The sequence below is a fragment of the Corvus moneduloides genome, chromosome 28 (assembly GCF_009650955.1).
Source record: "Corvus moneduloides isolate bCorMon1 chromosome 28, bCorMon1.pri, whole genome shotgun sequence".
In the NCBI taxonomy this organism is placed as follows: Eukaryota; Metazoa; Chordata; class Aves; order Passeriformes; family Corvidae; genus Corvus; species Corvus moneduloides.
In genome coordinates, this window is record NC_045503.1 from 682122 (window position 1) to 694397 (window position 12276).

At 43.7% G+C, this 12276-nt stretch overlaps 1 protein-coding gene across 3 annotated transcripts in view; it reads right to left on the reverse strand.

Annotated features, from left to right (window-relative positions):
- The window catches only part of ELAVL1 (ELAV like RNA binding protein 1), a 45273-nt gene that overhangs the window by 9319 nt on the left and 23678 nt on the right, over positions 1–12276 (reverse strand). For all 3 annotated transcript variants that reach the window (XM_032093076.1, XM_032093074.1, XM_032093075.1), the window contains 3 exons: positions 9177–9280; positions 8241–8394; positions 4895–5120 (listed from right to left, as the gene is read on the reverse strand). In XM_032093076.1, coding sequence (XP_031948967.1) covers positions 4895–5120; positions 8241–8394; positions 9177–9280 — 484 coding nt within the window. The remainder of the gene's footprint in view (positions 1–4894; positions 5121–8240; positions 8395–9176; positions 9281–12276) is intronic.

A 12276-nucleotide genomic window follows, 5' to 3' on the forward strand; every position in this document is an offset into this window, starting at 1 on the left:
CCTACCAGGACAGATTTTTGTGGCCACACCAATTTAAGACGACCTTTAGGAAGTTATACTTATTAAGGATGTTTAAAAGACTGTCCAACATGGGCAAACACTAAGGCCAACAGAGATCCAGGATGTTTCAGAGAAAGTGGATTTAAAATTCCTTTAGTATTGTAATTTGAATGATCTCAGTCTTAGCACACTTACAGCTGGTGTCCTCATTGCTGTTGTAATTATTTTTATACTGTCTCCCCCACACTGCTTTTTCAACCCTCCCTAAGAGTCGGTAGCCAGTGTTATTTGTGGATGGTTCTTTCAAGCCATGCTAACCTAAAACTCCAACATCTTGGGGCATTAAGTATCAACAGCCGTGGATTTTCAATTGTAACTCTTTTTCACTTTATCCTTCTTGTTTCTATGAATGACCTTTTGCTCCTTTGCCACTAGACAGACAGACGGCTTCATTTAACAGATCCTGGGATTAGTTTAACCCACTGGAAGATGTAATCTCAGAAATGACACTCCTAAATGAAAGCAATTTCTTCTCACATCTATGCAAGTCCTATAAATTCTTTTCATAGAACCACAGAAACTCCTGAGTGGGAAGGGACCCACAAGGCTCATCAAGTCCAACCCCTGGCCCTTCTCGGCCCCCTCCAACAACCCCAGCCTGGGCATCCCTGAGAGCGCTGTCCAAACGCTCCTGCAGCTCTGGCAGCCTCGGGGCCGGGCCCATTCCCTGGGGAGCCTGGGCAGTGCCCAGCAGCCTCGGGGGGAAGAACCTTTCCCTGAGATCCAACCTAAACCTCCCCTAACACAGCTTTGTGCTGGTTTTGCTGAACTCTTTTCCCTGAGCTCTGAGGACAGTTACATACAGCACCACACGTGGGATGACAGTAAGCAGGAACATTAGTTTTAGTATCAGCTTGTGTTGCCATTGCACTTGAGCTTGGCAGCTTTTCATTTTTCAATAGTTCCACAAAGAGCAGGAGCGCAGCTACAATGACAATGTCCTTCTCACAAGCAACTTTTTCTGCTCTCTCTGCTACAGAAATGATCTGCTATGGTCAACAGAAATCTTGTTGAGAACTCAGTGACAGCAGCTCTAAGCCTGAAATAAATCAGGGTGTTGAGTTAAACAGCCACGTATGGAAGAATAGAAGCAACTGGGGTTTCAGTCCCGCATTCTTCCAGAACTTTGATGAAATACTAGTCTGGATGAAACGGTTTCTTCTCAATACACACAGCTTGCATCCAAATTAAAAATTGGTCTAAAAACTGAAAATTTAAACAATTTCACTGGAGTGAAACAAAGCAGGTGTACAGGAGCTGTCTGAGCAACCAGGGTTAAACACTTACGTCTTCTTGCACTTCCCCTTGCATCAAAGAACTATCAGAAATGGCTCCCCTTCAGGCATTCAGGGCAGAACTCATGCACTGATACCGGCAGTTATGCCCATTACAGGAACTGGGAACTGGTTCCAACCCTGAACAAGTCTAAAAGCAAAATCAGCTGAATTGGCAATATTTGAGATTTGAAAGAATGTTCTTCTACTATAAAGCTCTGGTGAGCTGCAAAACCACAGGACTTCAGGGGCCCTGGCCAGTCTCCTCATGCTTCAGGAGCTAAACCCCTCCACTTCATCACAGGTCAGCACCTGGAGATCTGCTATTCTCTTTAAGTAAACAAATCTTACACCCTAAAGAAACCCCTGCCCCAGATGTCTGTGTTCCAGACACAACCCCATGCTGTGGCATCATTCCCTCTGGGTGGAAGCAGAGAGCCCAGGTCTTTGAATTAGTCCAGGAATCCAGTGGGATACAGCACTAAGACCAGTTCCTGATGTGAGCCACAAATACCACAGGAACTCTGAAGGATTAATAGAACATTAAACAAAGGGTTGGAGAAATTTCTGAAGGAAATTAATAATTACAAATTAGATACTAAAGGCTTAATCCTGGATTTACAGGGATTATGATGAAACGAGATGAAATGTAATCAAAATATCAGGTTAAGTATTCAACCTCTGTGGAGCAGGAGGTCACAACTTTAATTTATATAGACTGCAAGCTCTGTGGAAGCTGCTTATCCCTTTGTCATTTCTTGTTCACTACCAAAACGAACAAGACTCAACCCAAACTCGGGGTCCTGATCTTAACCACCGCTAAGTTGATCCTTCAAGGAAGACAGACTCACTAAAAAAACTTGAAGCTAACACTAAAGGTGGGAAGAAAAATACAGAGGGTTGCAGGACAGACTTGATGATGCTGGAGGTCTTTTCCAACCTTACTCATTCCATGACTCCAGGGGTAAGAGTTGTGCACACGTGTACCGATGTGCCTGCATGGGCGACTCAGGGAAGGATGCTTTGTAGTAAGTGTTGGAGTTCTTCAAGTCTGGGACGAGGCAGAGATGGACAGTTTGTGTCTGCAAGTCAAGAGGTGGCTCTTGCGTCCACAGCATCTTCCTGAAAGCACGGCCTGACCCCCAGCTGTTCTATTCCACCCTCTGCCAGGCTGTGGGACCTCAAAATCTTCAGCCCTTTCCCCACCAGCAGGTCTGTCACTGAGAGCAGCAGCCAGCCAAAGTGTGCTGACAAACAAGCACTGGGCACAGACATCCAGGGGGACCCAGTTCCCATGGCAGCAGGAACGGAACAGAGACAGAACATTTTCTCCCATCTTAACCCCCCACTATGACATCCCAAGCCTAGAGGAACACGGGGTGTGGCTGCCCCATCCCTGAAAGTGTTCCAGGCCAGGTTGGCCGGGGCTTGGAGCAGCCTGGGATAGTGGAAGGTGTCCCTCATGGGTGGGACTGGAGGAGCTTTAAGGTCCCTTCCAACCCAAACCAGTCTGTGATTCTACAAAACGCACACAAATTGGACATTAATGCTGCTCTAAATGCTACAGTAAGAGAAAAATGAACAAACTGGTTATTAAAATTTAGTTTCACCAGCAACAATTAACATAAATACATTAATCATTTTTATTGTTCCTGAGTGATCATTATAGGTTTGAATTAAAGGTATTTGGTCTCTTAATTATGAATGTGAATACTATTTACACTGCTTATTCTGATGCATTTTGATCCTGGCATAAATTCTAGAGGGAAGAATGATGAAAATGTCCAATTAAATTAAGAATGTTAAGAATGAAGAAATGAGCCATAAGTCTCAAGATTTTACTAGGACCAGGACACACTGAAGCCCTGGCTGAGACAAAGGGCAGATAGGTAGAGTTTTTTAATAATTCACCTAAATGCAAACAATGCAGAATTTCATTCCTTGGCATGGCTCAGAAGGTTTGGTGTGGAGATCTGGGTGTCTGCTTCGGGGAAACGAGGAGCTGCCTGAGCTAAACTTCCCTGGGCTACAGCTGAAGAGAACTGGAGGACAACTGAGGCTGGCAGAGACCACTGGAAATCCTCTAATAAATCCCCCTGCCCGAAGCAGGGCACCTGGAACAGGTTGCTTAGGCTCATCCTGTCACCAAAACTCACTGAAAACCGGTCAAAATAAAACTCCTTAACACCAATACAGCATTAAGAAGGGCATTATTCATTATAGGCCTGGTTGCACGGGGGATAACTCCACCTTGCATGCACATGATCTTCTACAAGTGTGTTGCTTATACACAGTCACCACGGGCATGTTTTGCTTATTACCATAAAGCCCTCCCCAGCTTCCCAGGTTCAGTCCTTGTTTTAGCCGTGGCTGCATTCCTAAGCCAGATGTCTTCCCCTTATCTTCCAACCACCCTTGCTGAGAAAGCAGATCCTGGATACCCTGTTTCCTGCTAAAACTACACAGGCACAGTAGAAATTGGATTAACCCTTTTGGTATCAATTCCAGCCAGGTTTCAGCATCTCCAAGGATGGAAACTTCACTGTCTCCCTGGGCAAACTGTTTAACCACTCTCAGTATAAAACCACAGCTGACTACAAACCACCAATTTTCTCTGGAGACCCATTACACAGAGCTGTGCTTGAAATGCTGAGCTACAGGACTATGGGCAGGTGACAGCAACACTGGAACAGCAGCACAGCTAAAAGCTGGCTAAGACTGTAGTCCAATTTTACTGAGCTCATTGGATCCCTCACAGGAGAAAAATAAAACAAAAAAAGAGTAAATTCTCAACAGGGAACCACTGCTCTCAGAAACATACATCATCTCAAAGCCCATTGCTTCTCTGCAAGACAGTCAATATAGAGCATTTTCCAGAGCACCCTCCAACCATCAGCTTCCTCCATGAGAACCCAAGGCATTTCCAATTCAAGCAATTTATACTCAAAGCAACCAAAGCAATTTTCTATGGCAAAGCACAGTGTCTTCCACAGCCCTGGAAGCAGACAGGATGCTGCAACTACTCAATATTCTCACCAGTGAAGTCATGAGGCCTCGAAGGAAGGTAGAACCCTGCACAGTTTGCAATGCAGGCAGGAATCCCACAAAACCTCCTCGTCAGAAATAAGGTTTTCCTCTCTTATTGTAACACCTCCCTGCTGGAACCAACGATTCAGAGCTTTAATTAAGTTGCCAAATTCTATCTGTGTTCAGATATGCAGACCACAGAATGGGGATCTGTTGAGACAGGCACCTACCAACACCCACCTGGAACCTGCTGCTGCTGTCCCCTCACTGTAGCCCAGTAGTGGAAACAGACACCAGAGTGCAGGTACCTTTACATACTAACTTCAATATAAATGTTACAAGTAAGATTTTACTTTAATCATATTTTAATGCAACAGTTTATTTACATAACACTGCAGAACACAAAGTGCACTATGTATTCATTCACACATGCTGCAATGAAGGTATAACTGCCCAGCTGTGGGGCCGCAGCTCCCCAGACGGACACGGGAACAGGAGCACAGCCTTAAATGCATTTATTCTTCCTAACCTACCTGAATCTCTGCGCCTGGTGATGCACTGGCCCTCCAAACCGTCTAGCTGGTGAATGACACAGCTGCGACAACAGTGCCACATTTTTGTTCTGGTTAGGGTTGGCTGCAAACTTCACTGTAATGGGCTCGGAGGAACCTGGGGGTTTGTGACCATTGAAATTTGTAATTGCCTCTTCTGCTTCTGACCTTTTGTCAAACCGGATAAATGCGACCCCTCTGGACAAACCTTGTAACCAAACCAATAAAAAAAAAACAAACAAAAAAACAAAAACAACAACAAAAATAAAAAATTGAAGTTCAGGATAAACTCAAAATAACTTTGAAAACAAAACCCAAAAAAAGTTCAGTATTTCTATGGTCACAGCTTTCAAGTTCTCTACATTTACATTTCTTCAGCAGCTGAAGCATAAAGTACAAAATTAAGAAACCAAAGACAAATTAGCATACTCATTTCAGCTATAACAACCACAGTGACTAAACGCTTAAAAAAATACATGGTAGAATTCCATGGTATTCATCACCAACTGACATTTCCATTCACAAAAAACTCAACATTTCAAATTAAGTAAAAAAAAAGAATTAATTCCAGTTGTTTAAAAACCCCTCAGTTTCAATTACTTTTATCACTAAAAAGCATCTGCAAACACAGAATTTAATTTTTGCAAATGTTTTCATTTTTCCATGCTGCAAACAAACTCAGGTTCAGAGACGAGGGAACAAATGTCTGACTAGAATAAAGGACTTTCACCTTTTTTATGGGGAGATCACAATTTCACCTGCACCACATACGTTATTTCCAGCTGGCACGTACATTATTTTTATTCATTAAAATCAATGAAGAATTACCTCTTGGTAGCTGAACTGAACCAATGTCACAGTGTTAAACATTTGCATATTTTTCCCTAGTCCCAGGCCCTGGATGCTGTTATCCTTCTGACTGAGGTACAAGTTATTCCCTTTGAGCTCTCCTCTCCTCCCCTTGCTTCTCATCTGTGACTTGACCTTAGGCTGAAAATACGGTTTATCACAGTGAAGCTAATAGGGCACATTTTGTTTAAATGCCATCCCAAAGCAGATAATGTGGCCAGACTAAATGTAGGTCTTCACTAGCTCTGTTTCAGAAAGGGACATATCAGATACTTTCATGTTTTCTTCACATCCACCCAGGACCATCTTCAAAGCCAGATACAGAAGTTAAGCTTATCATAAATCACAAGGTTGTTGATTAACAGTTGAGGATCATTTTCTCTGTTCCACAGAAGGAAATGCAACATGTCAAAACCTGGGCCTGCAGCAAGCAAGGTGTGTTTGCATTTTGATAAGTAACACCAGATGGGCTCACCAGAGTAGAGCTGACAGCACTATGTGCTCAGGTACCACTGAGATCAGCCTCCCGTGCCAGGGGGAACGGTATGTCCCAGCCTGGGAAGGCCCAGAGTAGCAGCACCACTAAGAACTCAGCAAGGCCCATCCTAGAGCTCTGCTTACTGTGACTCCTCCACTTTCATGCTGCTCATCCTAGTGCTTCTCAAAGCATTCACTTAAAATACAAATATTGTAGAAAGTGTATTTTTAAACAGAATAATTTTCAAAAGCTGGAGCACCACCTCTGTGAGAAGGTACAGCTGAGTACAAATTAAAACACGCCTTAAGTGGGAGTAGACCAAGATATGAAAGGCAGGCTTAAAGCCAAGGCACAGCTACACTCCTGGTGGGACAGCAAGCCCAGGCTCTGCAGGCATGAACTGTGAGGTGTAACAGAAGCCACTCTCCAGTCAATGCATTGTTAAGGCTATGGGAAGCAGGCTGTATTCTGAGCTGAATTACACAGCATCAGGCCTCAGCACACACATGAAAACTGTATTATTCTTGGGGAGATTTTATTTGTATGACTTCTGTCATCTCATTTTACAGCTCTGTCAAATCCAGATGCTCTCCAGACCCCACAGACTGACAGAGAGGGATGACTAATTTGGACACTTGCATTAATATGTTTGCTGTGCTCCACAAGTCTTTTTCTTGTTTCTCATTACAGCTGTGCCCTGGATAACCAGCTCCAGAGACAGAACCATGCAGGTACTGGAGCTGAGCAAAACAAATAATTTTCTCCAGGAAAGGCAGGATGGGATTTTCCTCACTCAACCATGGAGTGTCTGCCATGTCAGTCCCCAGATCTCACAAAGTCACCTCAGGTTGCTCTGATGCACAGTCACATTTGCAGCACCATCTGACCGAATACTTGCAAGTGGTGCCTGCACCAGGAGCTGGCTCTGATGGGGACACAGCCCTGCAGACCTCAGCCTGCACTCAGACTGAGCCCACCAGGAGCTGCTGGTGGCCCACTCCAAACCACAGCAGATTCCTCACAGAGCAGGAAAGCTGCTTCTGAACTGATGTGTATGAATGCACATCCCAGTTATAAACGTTAAATGCGGAATTGCATGAATTAGATTGTCTTCTAATACAGGACATGCATAATCAATGAAAAGTGTATTTGTAAAAGCTCTCTCCAGATTAATACATGACATATGGGCTACTGGTAAAACCACAGAACACCTGGGTGACAGGATAAGCCAGACTCTGCAGTTATACTATCTGAAATAATGGGGTAAGAAATTAAAACTGAAAATACATGGTAACACAGAGTCAGAATTACCATCATAAAGAAAACCTTAACTTTGGTTTCCCCTGAGCCAAGTGCCTAACTAAGTAACTCCTCCCCTCTCTTTTTTTTTTTTTTTCAATATGCAAAATACATTTAGAATTTTTAGGGCAGTACTAAGTGTATGAAATTAATTCCTTTGCTTAGCAGTAACCACAGAGGCCTGTAAGACATCTCAAATGGTTTAAAATATGAGAAAATTGAGTGAGTGAGTTCCAGGCTGGTACAAAAGACAAAACACATTTTTGTTTTGCTTTAAATCTGTAACTATGGCCTGGAATTGACCTGTGCATAAGAGCTGCATGCATGTAAAGTCAAGGTAAGGTCAGCACTCCAGGTTACACACATGGCCCAGAAACACAGTGCACTGCAGTGACAGCAAGTGTCAGAGCAAGAAAGTAGATTTGGCAAATCAGTAACTGATAAAAATGACAATAATCCTATTTTAGTATGGTCCAAGGTTTGGGCTGTAAGCTGGCAAAGAGGCAGCATGAGTCATTCTGTGTTTTAAAAAAGTCACCGAACATGGATATCCTGTTAAAATTCTATCAGTGGTTGACCCCAGATGTCATGATTAGACTTCCACAAGCTAACTTACTTAAGTTTAGGTACTGCTAGTCTCAGAAAAACACCAAACACATGCTGTACACTCCAGTTTTGTGCAGCCAGGGCCCCAGAACTCACCTGTGGTTTGATCCACAAGCACACGTGAGTTGATGATGCGCCCAAAACGGGAAAACATATCTTCTACATCCTTCTGTGTCATTGACCGGGGCAAGCCACTGATATATAAATTAGCATCCTTGATAACTTCAGAACTTGGGCGGGCATAGGACACCTTTAAAAGAAATAGAAGTACATGTTCAGGGTATTAACAGGGAAGATCAATTTATTGTCATGAGCCAATTTCATTTACTCCCCCACTACCAACATACACATTTTTACTGGAGTTCAAAAAAATGGAACCAGGAGAGAGTAGGGGAAAATCAACCAAACAACAGGGAAAAGGGCATGTCCCTACGTAAGTCCATTCATTTTGGGCTTACCCAAGAGATACCAACTATATTAGCATTGCTGTAAGGAGACAGCAGCTGACCAATACCAATGCTCCCAGCAAACACTTTTGCCAAGAATCCCGAGTTCTGACTCGGACGCTGGACCTGTCACAGCTCACATCAGGAACTTGTCCTGCCAGTAGATTTTCTAATGCTTCATAAAAAGATGGCACGAGTAGAATGCAGTTTTCTGTCCTAATTTCTGCTACTGGAGAAAGCTGCAAGGATCACCCAAGTAGGGGTGAATCCTACACATAGAGCACAGGCTGTTGTTTCGGATAAGGAAAGGAGTGCGTGTGTATTAACAAGATTTACAATAAACATTATGAAGCATCCAAGATATGCATGAGTTAAAAAGCCTGGCAGCAATTGGGAATGGTCCCCCTACTTCTATAAAAATGGTGGGAATATAAAGAAAGGGAATCTTCAAATGCTAAGCTGCTTCAAAATACTTCATTACTCTCCTCCCAGATTCCTGCTTGCTGCAGCTGGGAGCACACAAACCTTACCATCAGAATGAAGTTTACTACAACGCCGTTTTCAGAGAAGACTGAAGAGCTCCTACCTTGATAGTTTTTGACTGAAGTCTGAGGCCATTCAGTGTGTTTATTGCTCTTTCAGCATCTTTTGCAGTTACGTAGTTCACAAAGCCATAGCCTAAGCTGTGTCCTAAAGGGAAGAACATTTTTTAAAATTAATCCTAACAAAAGAATGTTATCACAAACTAAAATGAAAGGAAATGCAAACAAGAAGTGAACTCAACATACATAGTCCACACAGCAAATATTTCAGTAAGCCAAGGCGGTTTCCCAAGGCTGGAACACCTCATAAATAACTTGGAGGTCTTTTATTTCCACTCTGGATATCCCTCTGCCTTCACAGACAGCAGGCATTGGACAGAGCACACATCAACAGCAAGAAATTAAAGACTAAAACACCAACTCTGATCACTCTTGCAAACTTCATGGGTGTGGGACAAAGGCAATCACTTAACCAAGTTCATCAGTACAAACTCTTGTGGATAGAGAACAGAAAGTGAGAAAATGTCAACGGATGAACTGCCAGGTAAGAAATGAAGAGCCTCGTGATTTTTTTGGCTATTCCAACCTCCACCCCTGCGGGCAAGAGGGAAAAAGAAGTTTCCAATCCTTCATTAATACAGCTAACAAGCAGCAAGTTTCCCAAACACAGCATCATAGTGAAGAGCAAAAAATTCTCTTTAAGGCAGACAATTCATGTACTATCACTTTATCTAAGTTTACTCTTAACTCTTACGGGAAGAATTTGATATTAATAATAAAAATCCTTAATATATTTAAGGAAAAGTATATTTATTTGGATACTTACTTGTTCTGCTTGTATCTCCAATCTCCACAATTGCTACTACCAGTTATAACATTACATACTAAGATCATTTTGGGTTGCAATTTCCCAACAATTAGAGGCTCTTATCAATGTAGGCCTAAAAATAACTAAAATACATTCAAGACTGTCTCAGAGCAATAAACCAACTGCAATTCAACCCAAGACACACCTCTTTCAGCCAACTTCTCCTTGTCTCTGTCAGATCTGTGGGATTTTCTAAAGAAAATCGTGAGCATGCATAGGAAAATGTGCTATTTTCCTCTAACAATATACTACTTTTAAGTTATTAAGTTCTAGTGTCCTCAAGCCTAACAATGGAAGACAAAACTAACTGTTATGATAAAGGATTCTGTGGTGAAATAGCCCTTTTTTAATCACACTGCTTGGCTCTGCAATGGTCTTAGCTGACAAGAAGTTTCCTTATGCTTTCCAGACATTTCGGAACACCAAATACAGACACAGGTGTCAAATGATGGTATCCTGGCACAAACATCAGAGGAAATGAGGAGAAGGGCTGCAAGAGAACTGCAGATTAACTCCAGATACTGAAAAAAAGAATGCCCAGTCTGCTGAGACATCGAGATTGCAAGTATAAAATCCACAAGGGAATGGAAGGAAACCCCAAATAACCCTCAGTGTTTTCATGCCAACAGACTGACTGCAGAACTGCACCAGCTCCTGGCACAGCCTCTGCCTTTGGCTGCTTCCTCGTGAAACCTAATCCAGCAGTAACTCAGCTGAACCCAGGCAACGTCAGAGTCTGTTGTCTAACAGACAGACCCTTTGTATAAACACCCACAGGTAATTTCTGCTGTCTGCTAAAACTCTTAGAGAAGGCAGATCTCACACAGAAACAACATCCGGCTCCCTTAGAGACCTGGTGTTAAAGCAGCTCCCATCAGCCTCTCATGATACCAGACACAGCACATGGCAAACTGCTCTGTGCCAGTCAAGCAGGATTTAATGCCATCCTTTGGAGACCTACAGGTGACATGTGCGAAATTCTGATCAATGGTTCTTACATGTACCCACAGCATGGTTTTTGTGATTTCTTTATAACATTCATTTTGTTTTATCAGTCAAAGATGGTAAATCGTTTAGATCAAATATGCTTGGTTCATACCCACTTACCTACTGAGATTATTTACCTCTGATTAAGAAAATGAATAATTGAACAATTAGAAAAATGTTTAGCACCTGGACCCTACCTTATTTCTTCAGGGTCTGACTAAGAAAACAAAAGTAAGTCTAAGATGGAAAAAATACCAGGTGGACATCTGGCAATGACTTTCCCTCTTGCAAGGATGGGAAGGATCCAACATCACTCACAGGTCCAGCTCTGCTCTGAAGGCTCAGAGCAACAGCTGCTTTATGGGTATTTTCAGTCTGTCCCAAAAGTCACATAAACATGAATATTCCGGCAAACTACCGAACAGAACCAGGTCCTAAAAAAACTTATGGAAATGGGCCCTTAAAGACCAGGGAAATATACTCCAAACAAGACTAATCCCTCCAATTGTGACCCACAGTGAGCCCTGGCAGTCAGGACTCTCACTTCCTGGATGGATGCTGCACTGGGGAGAACTGGGGGACTATTTTCCTGATAGATGAAGAAGAGCAGGGTTCCACTCATATAAATTTATTATGCTGTTTTCAGTACAATGAGTATCCTTCCCCAGTCCCTTGCAACAAATTCCCAGAGAACATAGCAGGCACAACATTGTAGATCATGGAATGGTTTGGGTTTGGAAGGGGCCTGAGAGACAATTTCATTCCACTCCTGCCATGGGCAGGGACACCTCCCACTGTCCCAGGCTGCTCCAAGCCCCAATGTCCAGCCTGGCCTTGGACACTGCCAGGGATCCAGGGGCAGCCCCAGCTGCTCTGGGCACCCTGGGCCAGGGCCTGCCCACCCTCCCAGGGAACAATTCCTACCCAAGATCCCATCCAGCCCTGTCCTCTGGCACTGGGAAGCCATTCCCTGGCTCCTGGCCCTCCATGCCTTGTCCCCAGTCCCTCTGCAGCTCTCCTGGAGCCCCTTTAGGCCCTGCAAGGGGCTCGGAGCTCTCCCTGGAGCCTTCTCCTCTCCAAGTGAGCACCCCCAGCTCTCCCAGCCTGGCCCCAGAGCAGAGGGGCTCCAGCCTTCAGACCACCTCCATGGCCTTCCCTGGACTCATTCCAGCAGCTCCATGTCTGTCTTGTGTTGGGGTCCCCAAGGCTGGAGACAGCTCTGCAGATGGGATCTCACCGGAGTGGAGGGACAGAATACCCCCCTTTCCTGCTGCCCACGCTCCTTTGTT